General features: G+C 36.6%; 3 protein-coding genes and 1 long non-coding RNA gene across 5 annotated transcripts; 1 reads left to right on the plus strand and 3 right to left on the minus strand.

Annotated features, from left to right (window-relative positions):
• Nucleotides 1-3858: 3858 nt before the first annotated feature.
• LOC135117568 (2-iminobutanoate/2-iminopropanoate deaminase-like) lies at nucleotides 3859-7191 on the minus strand. Its single transcript, XM_064036977.1, has 3 exons — nucleotides 7015-7191; nucleotides 6169-6395; nucleotides 3859-4236 (listed from the first exon to the last, which is right to left on the minus strand). Exons 1-3 carry the CDS (start codon nucleotides 7173-7175, stop codon nucleotides 4094-4096), a joined length of 531 nt encoding a protein of 176 aa, XP_063893047.1. The 5' UTR covers nucleotides 7176-7191; the 3' UTR covers nucleotides 3859-4093.
• Nucleotides 7192-7943: 752 nt separating this feature from the next.
• LOC110370206 (2-iminobutanoate/2-iminopropanoate deaminase) lies at nucleotides 7944-11126 on the minus strand. 2 transcript variants are annotated; one of them, XM_064036978.1, is made up of 3 exons: nucleotides 11051-11126; nucleotides 8342-8491; nucleotides 7944-8267 (listed from the first exon to the last, which is right to left on the minus strand). In XM_064036978.1, the coding sequence occupies exons 1-3, from the start codon at nucleotides 11056-11058 to the stop codon at nucleotides 7967-7969; spliced, it is 459 nt and encodes a 152-aa protein (XP_063893048.1). In that variant the 5' UTR covers nucleotides 11059-11126; the 3' UTR covers nucleotides 7944-7966. The 2 variants fall into 2 exon arrangements, with proteins under 2 accessions (XP_063893048.1, XP_063893049.1); XM_064036979.1 differs by having other exon boundaries at nucleotides 7950-8267; nucleotides 8342-8517; nucleotides 11051-11116.
• A 965-nt stretch (nucleotides 11127-12091) lies between these two features.
• On the minus strand, nucleotides 12092-12744 carry LOC135117546 (uncharacterized). Its single transcript, XR_010276963.1, has 2 exons — nucleotides 12663-12744; nucleotides 12092-12519 (listed from the first exon to the last, which is right to left on the minus strand). It is a non-coding gene; the product is annotated as an uncharacterized LOC135117546 (long non-coding RNA).
• A 1830-nt stretch (nucleotides 12745-14574) lies between these two features.
• Nucleotides 14575-18272, plus strand: LOC110370103 (E3 ubiquitin-protein ligase rnf146). Its single transcript, XM_021325834.3, has 6 exons — nucleotides 14575-14900; nucleotides 15419-15504; nucleotides 15895-16051; nucleotides 16738-16929; nucleotides 17827-18013; nucleotides 18114-18272. Exons 1-6 carry the CDS (start codon nucleotides 14864-14866, stop codon nucleotides 18169-18171), a joined length of 717 nt encoding a protein of 238 aa, XP_021181509.3. The 5' UTR covers nucleotides 14575-14863; the 3' UTR covers nucleotides 18172-18272.
• The last annotated feature ends 148 nt before the right edge of the window (nucleotides 18273-18420 follow it).

Genomic DNA, 18420 nt, shown 5'->3' on the forward strand with positions numbered 1-18420 from the left:
TAAGGTGTAATAAGTAATGAAAACTATAACGAATACAATTAAATATTCAGGGGCTCTCATTCAACAGATAGATCAAGCTATTTATCTGCTCTTATATAGACATGGTAGTGGCAACAGCTAGGACGGATTCAGGCCCGCCGCTGGCTGTTTGTTCGCCCGCGTGCAAAACTGATTATGCCGCCCTACGACTACATACGTTTTGTCAAAAAATATATAAGGGGATCCAGGGGTCCGGACAAAAGTCAGTAAAATATGTTATGGCTGATTTACATTGAGTCAGTAACTGACGTCAGTGTAGGCGCCGAAAACTGACGCGTGCTATTTACACGAAGTCAGTGTAGTGTCAGTGTTTCGTCAGTAGTACTGTACTGACTTCAAATCAATCTACACGATGGCAGTGCCGGGTCAGCACTGACTTGTCAGTGGACTGACGTCAGTTACTGACTCAATGTAAATCAGCCATTATTTGGTGGGTTTCCCTTTGAAAAGTCAACTTATAAGGTACACTTCATATGTAAGGAAGCGCGAGCGGAGCGAGCCCGAAAATTTTTTAGTCTAAGGACACAAAACAAATAAAAACTACTGTAAATTAACAAAGCAAAGTCAAAAAGTAAGATATGCACAGAAGTGAAGTGCGATTTTTTCCTCAGAGTTTTCATGAAACAAGTAAACTGTAAACATATCATAAAAAACCATAACGGACGTGCGCGAAAAATGTTTTTTCGGAATTGAATGCCTCAACAATTAAACAAAGTTAAAATGCGACATCTGACATGGAGCCGCGAGCGCAGCGAGCGCGAATTTTTTTGGGGATGCAAACGGTGAGACAGTCAAAATTGATAGGAGACGACCAAAGCTAGGGCGGCTTTTTCTGAATTTTTATCGGTTTAATTTTGCCGCCCCCTAAATAGCATTTGCCGCACGCTACGCCACTGGTTAAGAATCTTTAATTTTGAAAATGTCCTTTCAACAGATGTACCTAACTGAAACCGGCAGTGTAAGTAATATTCTTGCTGTGTTCGGAAATATTGAACTCAAATCATTAGTAAAAAGATATTGTATTTTTTAAATATTACGTGATAACTTGCTAGATTTGCCGCCCCCTAGGACGTGCCGCCCGCGTGCTGTGCACGCGCTGCACGCCCGCTTACGGCGGGCCTGGACGGATTATTCAGTACCTACATAATATTTCTTCGTTTGGTAGTTACCTAATCATTTCCTGAATGAGCTCCTATGCAATACATAAACCTGATTTTTGGTCGTTTTAATTCGATATTGATAACGGCAACAGGTCTGTAGACGTAGGGTTGCCCACAGTTGCCAATCCCTACATCATGTATGCGAGGGTATAGCATACTGTCTCCATTAAACCATTATGGTGAACGCAAACCCGTCATTATAGTACCTACCTACGGTAAAATACAATTTTTTTTTCGTGTTTGAAATCATGCAACTCTTTTTAAATCCATGAAAAAATGATTATTAATTTATAATCCAATTTTTTTAGCTAACGAAGTTTTAGGTAGTACTTACCTACTGCAAATCTACCTATACCTGTTTATCTGGGCAACCTACTCGCACACGCTTCCATCCACAGCACGCATCGTCGAGTTATCACCGAAAAGAGCGACTGAGGTTGTCCCGCACCATGATTTAAAAATCGGGACTGTGCCGCTAAAACCTGGCTACGATGGCAGGTCTGAGTAGGCGGAGACAAGTTTGAATAATGAAATTCTATTGATGGTGTAAAACATTTCCGCTCCGCTTTTGGTAGAGTATGTATGTGCCGTAGGTAGGTACAACAGGTTCCCATAAGTACCTGGTACGGTACGGCTACCTAACCTAGGTAGATCTTGATTTCTATTATTTGAGAAGGCATTTAACTAAATGTAAAACAAACTTGATAGGATAATTGTATAGGCGTGCTTTTTAGTTATAATTTTAGATATAGTTATAATAATTTATCCGACTATATTTTTAGTACCTACCTAGATAGGTACTTCATTTTTGTAAAAGTATCATAACTTCTAAGGATTCATTGCAAGAAGACGATGCACCGATTTTGTATAGGTAGGTACCTAGTCGGTTTTGTTAAAAAATCTTACGTGCTTACAATTATATTATTCTAATTATAATTGTTCTGCTATAAATATGTAAGTGGGGTTAACAAATAAAGCTTAGTGGCTAGTTAACGGCAAAAGCTCTTTGTTCTTAAACACACGCAACACTCGGCTTACGGCCGCTATTTCGCTGCCCAACATACTCGTACATATAAATTACGCCGTCTCCGCCTTAGCCACGACTCATATTCTCCCATTCTAGAGCCTACATTTTAGACTCGAAAGTGTACTGAAGTAGATATCAGGTGACTAGAGATTAAAAACTAGATGAGAGCGATCATTCTGATTTTTTTTACCGGCAGGCGCTTCTTCCAGAAAAGGATTGTAAAAAGGCATCTAAATGCAATATGTAGGTAGATCGGATATCTAATTGCCTACTTGAAAACAGAGAGGAAAGCAACAAAAAAAAAATAGGTACATACCTAATATATATATACGTCAAAAACTATGTAAGTATTTAGATAACCAGAAATTCTTATTTTCTCTGTTCCTTTGTCGGGTTCTTAGTTGAAAATATTGACTTTCAAATGGTGTTTCAGTCCAAAGGATTATGTAGTAAGTATGTAAAAGTAAACTGAGGCTTTTTCGTTTTGTACCAAAATCGTATTGTGCATGGCAAACTTTATACATGTTGGCCGAGGAGCGCGCTGCGACCTACCGTTTTCATGACCACCCACTCTAGGTCACAGTTTTAAAAATAGTGTCTTATTTATTTGAATAATAAATAGGTTTGCATGTAACTTTTAACTCAATTATGAGGTAGGCATGATATACTTAACATTTCGGACTAGTTCATGCAGGAACAAAAATAAATGAAAGGGATTTCCTATTTTCTAGCAAAAGGCAACTGCAGAAGAGGATAGACCAAAAATACAAAAATAACAAAATTAGCAGCACAGAAAGGTAGGTAGTTTTTATGCATTATTTTACTGGATTCGCCAGCCACCGGTTGTGTTTCAGCAACATAATTATCTGAAAAGGTACCTACTTATTAAGTAAAAATATTTGTAGCAGTTATTTTTAATCATATTTAAATAGTTTTTACCGAAGGATCGTTGCTACCAACATCCCGCCTTACTTGAGGTATAAAGTCACTGTTCTAATAAATAATGGCCAACGTGACCTTGTAATAAAGCACGCATTATTTTCTTTAAAGCAATAGGTATATAGCGTGCAATGTCTTCGACCTTTCAAGCGGAGCAGCTCGCCATATTCCGATCTAGGCCCTAAGTAGGTATGATGTTAGTATGTTATGTAGGTATGTTAGTTCATAGATACGTACCTATGCCATTTCAAAACGTAGAACAGAAATAGCATTTTACCTAGGCAATGCTTCGATTAGTGCATTCGAAGGGGCAAAAGGATTTAAGTGTATATAAATGGAAGATAGGTATAGGCTGCTCTAACTGTCAATTTAACTAGTACCTAATCTACAATTAGGTATACCTACTTGCCAAAATGAAAGTTAAGCGTTTACCGTGGTCATCATCTGCCTAGCCTTTTCTTTTAGTAGCGTCTGTCGTGGTATGAACTTGTAAAGAGAATGTAGAGTATGTGGTAAATATGTATGTAGATTAAAGGCAGAACTGAGGTAGACCAAGGAATAGATGGATTGATTACCTGGAAGCTGACATATGACATGAATTAAAAGGGAGTGGATGTTGATGTGGAGTGTGAATGGTAGCGGAAAACATTGCGCCGACCAAAATTAACGTAGGTAGTAATTTGACACCAAAAATAATCAAGATGATATTTTAATTAACAATATTTTAATACAACTTCGTTTTTCAGAACCACATACAAACAAATATGTTAATCATAGCATAATTAATATTTAAACATCTTAGTATTTAACAGAAAAATAACAATCATAGATACCTAAAACTACCTAGGTGTGTGCCTTAATTACGTTTGCATATCGCTCGACAATAGGCAACTAAGCGACGAGATTAATTTACGGTGGTCACGTATTCCTAAGTGCGTGCACAGGGGCAGGGTCCGGCTTCAGCGACGACCAGATCGCCACTAAGTGCAATAGCTTCTATTTCCACAGCCGCGTCCAAAGGCAACTTGCCTACCTGATATGTAGCACGGGCCGGAAAGTCTTTTGGGAAAACTGCAAATTAAATATAAATTATACATTATATAACAGTACATACAATACAGTTAATTTTTTATAGAAAACAACATGCACAATAATTAACATGAAGAATTGCAACTTGATACCGATGTACAACTTTAAAAATTGTTGGTTGTAGTTACTAAAACTTATTTATTCACTTTTATCAGTAAACAACCCTACTGTAATAAACGTAAAAGCCAAGTCAACCAAAGATTTTCCGGTAAGCTTACTTTGAAAGCTATTCACAAAAAATAAAACCAGATATCCTGAGATCATTGAAATACTTATTATTAGTCATTTCTAATGTTATAGAATCAAGGCTGGTAATCTACTGTCCTAGTTACCAGTTCTGGTTTTAATGGTCTTTCCATAATTTAAACTAATTACATTTGAGACGTTTTTGGGGACCTTCCCTTCCCTTCAATCAAATGAGCGATTTACGAGAACTGAAGACTTTATTTTTACACGCTTTTTATTAGCTTCACCTGTATGTTTGTATGTTTGTTTGTAACCGACTTCCTTGGGCGCGATTTTGACCCACTTTAAACGGCCAGATTTCGTTCAAACTTTGTAGATTTATTGAGGACCGATGACAATACACTAATTTGATAAAATTATTCCATTTTTAACCGACTTCCCAAAAAGGAGGAGGTTACACATACACATCGATTACTCCTAGGTTTATAGACCGATTTACGTGATTCTTTTTTTGTTCGACTTGGAATAGCTGCCAGTTGGTCCCATAGTCATCAGGTCAGGATCTGATGATGGAAACCCTGAGAAATCGAGGGCAACCTTCAAAAGTTGTAGGCATACATAGGGTAAAAACTTGACACTCAGGTGTACGCCTAAAAGCACTATTCAACTGTGAAAATTTGGAGCTGACCTGATGATGGAGACCAGAGAGGGTCGAGGGAACTCGACAACTGAATATGTAAACTACCTCGTGTTTGAGCTTAAATTATTTGTATTGACAAGAACTTTGCAACAGTGAAGGTTTGGAGCTGACCTGATGATGGAGACCAGAGAAAGTCGAGGGAACTCGACAACTGAATATGTAAACTACCTCATGTTTGGGCTTAAATTATTCGTATTGACAAGACCTATGCAACAGTGAAGGTTTGGAGCTGACCTGATGATGGAGACCAGAGAGAGTCGAGGGAACTCGGCAACTGAATATGTAAAATATCTCGTTTGGACTTATATTCTTTGTATTGATGAGAACTTCCCACTTGTATGGATAGTGACAACTATTCGTATCACTGAAAAGCTTTAAATAAATAACCTTTGTACAAAAAAATTAAACCGACTTCCCAAAACACTAAAAAGCAAAAAAAAAAACTATTTTTAGGTGCATCGGCCTAGAAGTCGGTGGCAAAATTAACTTAGTAACATCCATTAGACACCGACTTCTAGGCTTCTCAATTTGCAAAATATGATTTTTGCTAATTTATATAATTTTCATCTATAGTCGATAAGGTAAGAAAATTAATTAAAATTTTCTAGAATTTTTCTCTACAGTCGATAAGGCAGGACTCGATGTTAATTTTTATTTCCAATAATTATCTTTAGCCGTTTTCTCTAATATTGACAAATTTTTGTATACTAAAGAGAATTTTTTAATTCTACAAAACAAATAGTAGTTTTAAAACAAACTAAAAAGTAGAAAATAAATAATAGTTAAAAAAAACTAAAAACACGCTTTTTTTATTCACACTATTATTAATTTATATTCATTGAAATTTTTAACACTGTTTTCTTAATTTAAATTCATTAAAATTTATTTTCTAATTTTTAGTTCGTTTTTCTATAAAAAGCGTGTTTTTAGTTTTTTTAATTGATTAAGTATATTTGTTTACACTATATGACTATACTATATAATGTAGGTATAGGGAATTGTTCGTTTCATGGGCATGCAGCACTTACATTCTGCATAAACTTGGTTCACCGCCTGGAAATCTTCCATTCGTGCTAAAAGTATTGTAGTTTTAACGACAGACTCTAGAGACGCGCCGCCTGCTTCTAGAACATGCTTCAGATTGCTAAGAGCCTGTCGCGTTTGTCCTTCGGCGCCGCCACTTACTAGCTGAGACTGCGGGTCCATGCCCAGTACCCCAGACACGTACAGTGTCTTATCCGCAAGAATAGCTTGACTGAAACCGACAGAATCATACCCATTTATTTCTAAATAGTAGCTCAGATTACTATAATTGGTAATATCTGTTCTTAGGTCATGAGATTGAAATTGAAATAATGATATGTAAAAAACTACGCAACGTATGTTGATGAGGTTTTTTAAATAGATCTAGTGATTCAAAAGTAAGGTTTATAATGTAGGTATACATACCCATAAAATATAAAAGAAATAAATGTACCATGAATACGTAAAATATAATGGAGTTATAATATGCGTTACGACTTATTTACGATGAAATTGTCTATAGGCAATGTATATTATTACAGGCATCCAGGTAAACAGAACTCTCAGAGACGTGGGTGCAATTGTGATAACCACTTAATTTGTTTTTTTTTTTATATATATAAATTTATATAAGCTGCAGTCTTACCTAGATACAGTGCCTTGGCCAATACCACATACTATTTAATAGTTGAATGAAAGGTACAATATAGTATAGGACCTATCTAAACCTAATAAGATATAAGTATAAAAAGTTAGTGGACGTCACTGGCTAAATACCGTAGATTTCAACGGATGAAACGCGTTTTCCACCCGTTTCATTCGTATTAAGTAAATAAATTATAACTACATACCTGTAGGGTCCAACGGGCTTATAAATATGTGGCGATGACACAATTGTCTTGGTAACTTTATGAACGTTAGTTTTAGAACTATGGTCCACTTTTGAAGGATTCATCTTGGACGAACCGTCTAACTTGTTCTTTGTCTCAGTATTTTCTGGCTCCTCACTCATTGTTAAATGAAATTGTAAACAAGTATGCTATCGGGGTCACAAGTTCAAAACTCATTTATATTCAACGACAGATAAAGTTTTAGGTAGGTAAGTTAGTTGGTATGTTTAATGATAGATAAGCTAACTTATATGAAATTACACAACATTATTAATGTTTCATTCGTATGATATTTCAAGACAAAATTGACAAACAATATCCGTGTCAGTGTCTCATCGATGACAATCTCAAAAAAAATGTTGCAAGCATGGTAGGTGCCTAACGATCTAATTAAAAGGATTTAATCCAAGTTACTAGTTATCTGAAGACCTACCGAGCCCGTTAGACGGCTCTGTGTACGTTGCCAAGAATCTTTTATCCACAGATACTGACTGTATACTTATAATAAAGAAGATACATTTTTTTCTTGGCTCACTCAGACGGCTGCTAACGGATTACTCGCTGTGGACACAGCCTAAATGGCTCCGAAACTGACCCTTGGGACGCGCGAGAAACCGCGGGAGACACACGACACGCGGCTTACCTAACACAAACGAATTAAGAGATAAATAAAGGACAATTATTTAAATATGGAACTAATAGGGAAGATATAATACTTACCTATGTATGGAATCTTTCCATTTGATGGCCAAGTTTAAAGAGAAAGGAAAGATTTTCAAAACAAATAATTGTAACTACAACCAACAAACATCGTTAGCTCAGAACCACAAATATTACGGTACCTACATTACATGTCTACTATCCCATTTTAGTGTGGATATTATTTCTTTTTGCGTAGTGGTAATGAGTGGTATTATCTAACCGACTTCCCAAAAAGGAGGAAGTCCTCCAATTCGTCAGAATCTTTTTTTGTTTTTGCAGACTTACATTCTGCATAAACCTGGTTTACGGCTTGGAAGTCGTCCATCCGAGCGAGCAAGATTGTAGTTTTCACGACGGAATGTAGAGACGCGCCGCCCGCCTCTAGCACGAGCTTCAAGTTGTCGAGCGCCTGCCGCGCTTGAGCTTCGGCGCCACCGCATACCAACTGTGCCTGAGGGTCCATGCCCAGTAGCCCCGACACGTAGAGTGTTCTATCAGCTAGAATTGCTTGGCTGAAACCGACATTATTATTTTAATAAAGCATCTATTTCTCGTAGGTAATGGAAGTGTTAAAAAATAAACAAACCTGTAAGGCCCAACGGGTTTATAAATACATGGAGATGTGACAATAGTCTTGGTAACTTTGTGAGCGTTCGCTTTAGATGTAGCATTTGGATTCATAGAATTCATCTTTAACGATACTCCAAGATTGTGCTTAGGCAAAAACTTTCTGATTCTGCACACATTTAACCGTTGTACTTACTTAGGCAAGAATGTAGTGATATGAAAGGTGTGGAAAGTTAATACAACGAGAGCTAAGTCTTCACCAATAACGAGTATCGATGAAGACAAACATAATACTTAACTAGAAGCTAAATAACAATGAATACTATTGAAAAACGATAGCCCAGACATACATTTATTATTTATCACACGCATGATACCTACCTACTTACCAAACTTATAGTAATAAAACTTGCCTTAGGCTGAAGTCGACGAAGAAAATCTTTGAATGGAACTAGCCTAGGCTTAACTATTCAAAATACTTATAGCTCCCACTTATAATCCATTTGATTCTCTAGAAACTTAAGATAAACAATTTCGATATGACTTTTGAAAAGGACTTGATCAAAAATTCAGTTTAAAAATTAATACTCCTCAAAATTAATGTAAACACTACAATAATATTAAGATGATTTGCCTTTAAGTGTATACATATTTGAATGGAGTACCTACATAAGGGGAGTAAATAAGTGGCGTAAGTGGAGTACATAATAGAGTACACAAGAGAGTTCATAAGAGACTAGGTATATAAGAGGAGTACATGAGGGGAGTAAATAAGTGGCATAAGTGGAGAACATAATAGAGTAGGTACACAAGAGAATTCATAAGAGACTACAAAAAATAGTACATAAGAGAGAACATAATAGATTAAATAAGAGAATAGGTACATAAGAGGAGTATATAAGGGGAGTACATAAGAGGAGTACATGAGGGGAGTAAATAAGTGGCGGTAGTGGAGTACATAATAGAGTTCATAAGAGGAGTAGGTATATAAGAGCAGTAAATAAGAGGAGTACATAAGGGGAGTAAAAATTAAGAAATTATTTTTTCTAACAGAGTAAATAGCGTATAATTTTCGCAGATGCGGTGTATCAGGATTTTCTGGAAACTGGTCAAGGTGTCTTTGGAGATAATAAAAAAATTAAAAAACTTAGGATGTAACATGTCCATCAAAGTATTAGTATTTTTCTCTCCATTGCATAGGCACCCCGATCCTCATTTCTTCTACCACTAACCCTCCGTCTCAAGTGTTCAGTGCACATTTTGCAAACAATTTGCAACTTAAAGTACTTACGAAAAATAAGCACTCTTTACAAAATTTGTTATAGGTTTCCTGAACTTTTTCTTGTGTATATTCCCCACAAATGTAACAAAATACGTTCAGATTGAGACAACTTCGTCGTGATGAAGACATGATATCAAAATCGATTTATTTATACAGGGTTACTGGTAAGTAGACCGCATCCATTCATGAGGTGATAGTTTAGGTCAATACGGACAAATTTGACCATGGGATACACTGGGCAAAAGTTAACCCGTTTGAAGATAATCTAATTTCAAGATCTTTTCTTTACAAGTCGTCTAGGTACAAGTATAAATTTTTATTACTAGTTAAAAGTCTCGTTTTTGCGGATTTTTGTGTGTTTTGTGCCTTTTTGGATAGCTAGATAAATGTAGATGTTTTTTAAGTATTCTGCACAAAAAAATGAAGAGTAATATTTTTGAGAAAATAGCTACTAAAAAAGTAATTGCTGTTCGCTATAATTTCCTCTGTGATTTGTAGTAATTTGTACAGTTTTATGGTTTGTTATTATGAAGTGATTCATCTTCTATCCAAAAACACACAAAAATCCATAAAAATGAGACTTTTGACTAATAATGAAAATTAATACGTGTACCTAGACGACTGATCTTGAAATTCGATTATCTCGAAACGGGTTAACTTTTGCCCAGGGTATCCCATGGTCAAATTTGTCCGTATTGACCTATACTATTACCTCCTGAAAGGATGTGGTCTACTTACCAGTAACCCTGTAGAAAGGTACTAATAAGACTTGAAACTGTTCTCGAAAGTACTCATTAAATACAGCAAATTTGAAAAACAGAGGGTAGACACAAAACTACGCGTAAAGAATATTATAGTGTTGCCAATGCATACTTTTACACATTATACAAAACCACTAAGCGCGGCACCAAAATTTTTTTTTCATTTGTTGATCTGTGTTATTGACAATTGTTGTGTGACCCTTGTTAGGTATGGGCGATACATTATACTCGGGAAACTAAGGAACTCTAGACTGAGAGTAGCCCGACAAGCTCTTGGCCGTTTTTTTTTCGTATGGGTTTAAATTGCAGTTAGAGGGCGCCGTAGAAATTTCGCCCAGGGCGCTGGTAGACTTAAAACCGGCGCTGAAGGTAAGTTAATTGCAGAATAAAACAACACTTATTTTGTAGTTCTCCGTAGCCTGTAACAGAGTATATCGAAACGTGTACGTACGTTAATTTTAGCAATATCACAGCATACGGCACTCACAAAGCTTTTAATCCACTAAAAGACTGATCACAGACACAATACTTAACGATTAGTAACGATTACTGTTGATGTTCTTTAAAGAGAGAGTTTTCAATTTTCACTCCAAATCTATAAATGATAGGGTTCAAGTTTGTGCGTTAAAACGATGAGAATGGTTAGCTACTGCTACTGTGTTTATAAATAATATTAAGAACCTACGCTATCATTGTGAATTATATTCGGATATACAGATGTGTAATTTGCCCAAACACAACCTGAGTGTCTTTTAAAGTAGTCGTCAGTGTCATACGATATTTTTTCTATGAGCTGTAATACGTAATAAACATCTATTGATGCTGTAAAAAGTATGAAATTGAATGAAGCTAACAAAACGAGCTTAGGCACCACCTAGACTAGACAATCAGTTAAATTGCGCAATATCGGTAAAACAATGAAATAATTGAATGAACAATTGTTTTAGTCGCTAAAAATCTTCAAAGTAATTTTTGATTACTCCGATAAACTCATTAAATGCAAGGTATGTATCAGAGTGTAAAACAATAGATATACATAGGGTCCCGTTTTACCCTTTGGGTACAGAACCGGCCAAGTGCGAGTCGGACTAGCGCATGAAGGGTTCTATACGTTCCATTGCTATAATATGTACAAACTAAAAAGCGTCAGAAGCGTCATCCAGCCGCCTAGATCTTTAAATAGGGTGTGCGCATTCGGACCCCACGACACGAGGGTTTCAACCCCAAACGGTCCGAAAATTTAGTTGCCGACAAGGCCACTATATTTCCGCCGCTGGAGGTACTCCGCAGCCGCAGCGGCAGCAACAACACAGCACGCAGAACTTGCAAGGTGGGATGGCGCAAGAATATTGACACAGGTTGTGTCCCATAATTGGGTAAAAGGCTTAGGAGATGATGATTTGAAAAAAATATATATCTCAGCATTATATAAGAACATAAAAAAATTATTCAAGGTATATTATTCAAATCATGTAAAAAAAACACGTTACTTTGAATGAGATTCTCAGACTAAAAAAATGGTAATATGGTGAATTTTTCAACTATGTGAAAAAAATCACACACTATTAAAAACCTCCAAACCTTTTGATTTTTCATACTATAAATTGGTAACTCAATTGAGAGCCAAAAGGTCAAAATTTTGAATTTGTTATCAATTTAGGTAATTAAATGTATTCTAGATCTTTGGGGATCTGAGCAATTCTATACCTGTAATAAAACTTCAGAATTAGATACTAAAATTATTTAATTACTAAAATCAACTAAAACAAGATAATTAAAACACTTTTCTTTTGCTTATAGTTAAGAGTAAATGTTACCATGGTCGCACTGGACTCTGGCTAGCATGTGTTAAGATCCATGTATTTAACGGTTTAGGTTTCATTGCCATCTGTTTATGACGGGGAGACTTTGGACAGATTACATACAACCTTTCATCTCTAACAACAAAATAGCATGATTTACAGCGTCGTCTCAGGCGACCCTTTACTTTGAAACCACAAACTGGATTGATCATTGGGAGAGATGGCTGTAAAAGTGGCTGCCGAATAACATGTTGAAATGTGCTGAATTTCGACAATAGCGGTACATGGCTGATTGGAAAACTCCTTATAGGTGTCAATATTTTCAAAACGGACATAAGTCTTTGCATTGTGCCTGAAAAAAAGAAATAATAACATTATAACAAGGGCAAAAGACAACAATAGTTTATTTTTTTGTATATAAACACAAATTCATTGTGCCCCCAGGGATACCTGCTGACCAAGTCATTGAATTTCAAGGTTTAATAATTAACTTACCTGTTTTATTTCATAAATAACCCCAAAACTATCTTTTATGAAGATTTCGAAAAGTTAGGTTAGTGTTTTGACTTTGACTGACGATTGACTTTGACGGATGATTTGACAGGTACACGGTTTCGAATGACACAGACTTGACAGTTCAAATCTAGAATTTAGCTCGCGTAGAAACAAAATCATAGGGCGAGTTATCCTGAATACTAGAATAATAATTATAGTTCGGCCGCTCAGAGAATGCGTTTCTGACACATCGCGATTGAACTGACGACGTAACTTTGTAATGGCGTTGCAGTACGATAAAAATATTTTTGCTGGTTGTTTATCGTTTTAACAATTGTTGAGCATTAAAACAACATTATTATATCAATAATAATCAATGAATGTTGTAATTTTGTGCCAAATTGAGTGTCAAATAACTTGGTAAACAATATTTTTCTAAATCTATACTGCGCTATTACAAGGTTATGTCAGCGCTTTATATTTGTAGTGCTGTGCTAAAAATAACAGGCAAGTATCGTAATCTGTTCTGGTTGATGGTTCTTATACAGTTATACTTATAATATAAAATAATACGTTTTGTTTTTCTTTTTAAGAATTTGAAAATAATGGACTATAGGATAACTTTTATGAAATATAAAAATAAAACTATGATCAAACTGAACGCGCGAAAGAAAGTAGCATTTTTATATTTAGTTTGAAAATGGTAACCCCAAATGGCATCATGGGCCGTCATTTTGTGACGCTAAATAGTCATTTGTTGTCGTTTCGTGCGTTAAGACTAAGTGCCCTGCCTCATTAGGACGCTAATGGCGACGTCGCCGGCTACGTATCCAAGCAGTTAGTATTGAAATGTATGTACTCACTTGGCGACGGTTTGGTAACGTCGCCAAATTGGAGGCGTGGCCACGAGCTACAGTTCCCTATGTGGCTTCTGGCTACCGTGGCAACTTGGCGACGTGGCCACAGTAGCCACTATAATGTACACGGTAAAGCGCACCTCCCTCACACAGTCGCCAATGTGGTCGCCAGTCAGCTTGCAATTTCTTGAGCGACGACGTAAACAATTGACTGTCGAGACGCCATGGCCACTCGACTTGGCGACATTTGGATGCCAGAAGTAGCCAGACCTGTGCCGCTGGCGACGTCGCCATGGCGTCCCAGTGAGGTAGAGCTCTAAAAACCTGATTTTGGAAGATTTTGACCGAGATATCAGGATTGATTCTGTTATTGATAATACCTAATATACACGTAATATACACGTAGGTGAAGATGATGATGAAGACACCACCTCCTCAAGCGAATCGGAGTCTGATTAACATTCTGTACGCACATTCAATTCAATGTACTTACTTTATTGCATAGAAATACAGATTGTAACTTTGTAACAAAGAATAAATAAAACGATTTTATTATATGAATATTACCTTTTTTTGGTTTCCACTTAAATAACTAAAATATAAATTTTAAATGATTCCGCCAATTTAAAACGAAAATAATCTTAAAATAATGCGGCGGTTTATTTTGGGGGAACGGTAACGAACTTAGTATTATGTTGTGCCCATCACTAGTCCTGCCTAACTGATAGGTGTCAGGAACGCATTCTCTGAACGGCCGAACTATAACACATTTATTTTATATATGTAGCGATGTACAACTATGAAAAAAATGTGCTTGTAAAACTGCCTCGCAGAAGTCCTTAACTTAGGACAAACCCCAATACTGGCGGTAACTCTTTGGGGAGTGACTCGAGAAAAATATCCTATTTTGCACCAACTATGGACACCCTATCGTCGTCATGAGTAGAAAGATTTTTTTTTAATTGGTCTTTGATGTTCCTGATCTCCATAGGCACTTCACTATCAGGTACTTCTAACTTCTGTGACATTGTCTACTTCTTGTCAATGTCATTGTCAACATCAACTTTATTGAATAACATCAATCAAAAAAATACCGTCAAACAAAAATCACAGCGAATCTCTTAAGTTTCTGACTTTATGTGTTCTCGACTTCTATTCGTTTGAGTATAGATTGCACAAGAAAAATATATTGCAGCAATTTGGAGAGAACTTGCTTTCGCCTATTGAACCTAAGTTTCAATATATAATAATATGGATTAAGAACGTCATAATTTAAAACCTAGCAGTAGTCAGCAGAACAAAACTTTAGTCTCCTCATTAAAATTGGAGACTAATTAAAGTAAGATGAACGAAAATGACCAGAAGGCTTGTTGTAAATCTGGTGAGTCCTATTTAAAGACTAGTAGTAAGTGTAACTATTGATTGTTAAGGCATATGAAATGTTCCCAAACTTTTACTTTTTGTTCATAAGAAGGTCAGAAGCTTTTTTAGTTTCTGACCGTGTTACAACACCAAGAAGTATTTCCGCACTGGCTCGCACAACATTAAAATGTTCTAGATACCAAAGAACATTGTAGATTGTTTTTCTGTACTAATTAATTAAAAAAGAAATTTTTGTTAGTTTGTAACCAATTCAATAATGCGCTAAAACAACACCATAAAATAATAACCAATACTCAATCCTTCCTTTAGAAACCACTGACTGAACTGATTTGAAAAATGATTTTACTTTTAGGAAGCTAGACTTTCTCTGATTCATAAAGGCTGCATTTTGACCAAATATCTATGGGAAGAAGTTAAAACTGTAGAGAAATAGCTAGTTTTTTTATCAATATTGGGTTTAGGCTGCTGGACCACACCTATGCTTATATTTTGTTTACAATTTGTTTTCTTTTACAGAGTTGGATTGTGCAGTTTGTTTACAAAAATGTAACCATCCAACACAATTACCTTGTGGACATGTTTTTTGTTTCCTCTGTGTAAAGGTAAACTTTGCTTGTACTAAATATTGCTAGAGCCTGTGCATACAAATTATTACACATTTATTCAGGCATCAAGACCGGTATCTGTATACAATGCTATTATATCTATAACATTTTTAAACATAGGTACTAAAAATATATATCAAATATTCTTAAACTCATTAGTTTTTGCACACCAAAAACACGGACCTATGTGTATTTATGTAACAAATTCCGAATTCAATTAATTGATGTTTTTTTATTGTGATTATTATGTTTTTTTTTTTTTGCATTCCTTATTCATTAAATTTTAATAAATATATATAAAAAAAGTTGTAAAAAACTTTGTGGAATTGGCATTGCATGCTTTATAACAAAATATTAAAAATAACTTTCTGGTACCGTTTGTTTCAGGGTATTGCCTTTCAAAGCAAAAAGTGTGCAATGTGTCGAGCTGTCATTCCTCCCAATTATCTGGATAATCCAATATTACTGGGAACAGTCTCTGATGAAGAAGTTAATATTAATTCTTCTCAAGATGAACATCAGTGGTTCTATGAGGGTAGAAACGGTGGGTATTTTTATGACTGAAGTAAAAGTATTTTCTTGATTTAAATTTCCCCTCCCCCACATTAAGCGTACGCTATCCTTAGGCGTGCGAGTAACGCGGGCCCCACACGCACGTCGCGAGCGCGCTTCGTGAACGTTGCGTTTTGCTACCCAGCGGCATGTGTGAAGAGTGCTCTCGTCGCGTCGTTGCTCTCGTCGCGTCTTGCCTCTTCGCTCGCTATCCCCGCCGCCCGCTACTGTTAAACGCCAAGGAGTGCGCGCCGCACATGCCGCAGGACAGCAAAACGCGACGATCACGCAGCGCGCAAGCGGCGCCCGCGCTACTCACACGCCCGAGGATCGCGCACGCCTAATGTGGGGGAGGCCTTCTACTTTTAGTTTAAAGTACATAATCTAGTGGTGTATGTAATATTTAATAATGCAGACTCTGTTTTCCTTTTGGTATAATACATTAGCGAATTTTAGTGGCTAATGCCTACTCAAATGGACTTCAGTCTCTCTATCACCAAGCTGTTTTTCCTTTGGCCCCATAACAACACTGAAAACTAGAATAAAAATAAAACATTTTAGGGGGCTCCCATACAACAAACGTGTTTTGTGTTACTTTTATAGATAATAGTACGGAACCCTTCATGTACAAGTCCGATTCGCACTTTGCCGGCTTTTCAAATTTACCTATTTTTATAGGATGGTGGAAATATGACGAGCGAAGTAACCTTGAATTAGAAAGCGCTTTTAATGGTGGCGACCCTGACTGTACACTGCTCTTAGCTGGAACTTTGTACATCATAGATTTTCAAAGCATGACACAAGTCAGACGAAGTGATCAAACAAGACGGCGTCGAGTGCGACGAGATACGCCAATGTTTCCTTCCAAAGGTATGTATGAACCTTAACTATGTGTTTGTGTATATATAAAAGAAAGTCGTGTCAGTTACACATTTTATAACTCAAGAACGGCTGAACAGTTTAAATTGAAAATTAGAGGGGAGATAGCTTAGACCCGGGAAACAATCGTATCACGACGCGGGTGAAACCGCGGGCGGAAGCTAGTTCTATATATAAATTAATACGCAGAGGTCTCGGGTTCGATTCCTGGAACGGGCTGGAATCGGTATGTGAGTTAATGACACTCCCATGGTGCACTCGAGGACCGGGACTTAGGCAGCGGATTTCTTAATTTTATACTAATATTTTTGTACTTGGTCATGTCTTGAAAATATGCTGCGCCGACCCCAAATAAAATTGGGATAAGGGCAGGAGGGTGATGATGATTTTTGTACTTGGTCACATTGAAATATGTACTTTTATGGAGGACTGGAAACGACCCTATTGACAGTTATGTCCCCCGCACACCATCGTGGTCCATGGGACTATCACTAACGAGCTTGCCAGCTTACTGAACTATGGGACCAACTAGAAGAAACCGATTATTAGAAGATGCAGACACGCATACAAACACACACATCCAGACAGTCACTCAACAGTACACACACCACACATGCACCCCACACACACACACACACATACTCAAATTATGTTGTTTGTTCTAGTTAAGGTTTTAAGTTCTAGAATTTAGTTTTTGTGAACGAATCGTAGAGCTTAGGGCCTACAGCACAGGGAATTCTAGTTTAGGATGTAGAGCGTGACCAATATTTATTCAATACTACTAGCAATAAACGATTTTTTCATTTTCGGCGGAGTAGTTCTCACGGGACGTGGGTGAAACCACTGCCGGAAGCTAAACCAATTATTCATCGATTTTTTTTTTTTCAGGAATAGCAGGAATAAAGACTGATGAGACAAATATAAGGCAAGTCAAAACTGAAGATGAAGAATCTGATGTTGTACATATTCCCACTGTGGAAGAAATTATTGAAATTAGTGATGATGAAATTAATACTTCCATTAACACACTGCCCATTCACCCTGAAGATGTAACTAACATAGTGGATAGAATAAGGTAAAAAGTTCTATAATATTAATTTATGTTTGAAATGTATGTATGACACCCGTTAATTTAATTAGACAAGAATTAATAAAACACTTTTTCCTTTTTTCAGCTCATTAAATCTCCAACAGCCAAATAGTTCCCGCGATATCACCGACGAAGATACCTGATTGTAAAGCATATTATTTACTTACATTATTTTGTCATTTCAATATGTCTATGTTTTATTATTGTATTTTAATACACTAAATAATATTTATTGTTATTGGAATGTTTTTTTTATTCGTGCGAAACCACTGGCTGAACAAAGGCGACCCCGGGAATTTACCCATACTCACAGCGCCTGTGCGTGCCTGTTGGTGAGCACCAAGGATATTAAATTATCCAACTTGATGCTGTGTGGGTGGTTACACCGCTAC

Source organism: Helicoverpa armigera, chromosome 11 (genome assembly GCF_030705265.1).
Source record: "Helicoverpa armigera isolate CAAS_96S chromosome 11, ASM3070526v1, whole genome shotgun sequence".
Taxonomy (NCBI): Eukaryota; Metazoa; Arthropoda; class Insecta; order Lepidoptera; family Noctuidae; genus Helicoverpa; species Helicoverpa armigera.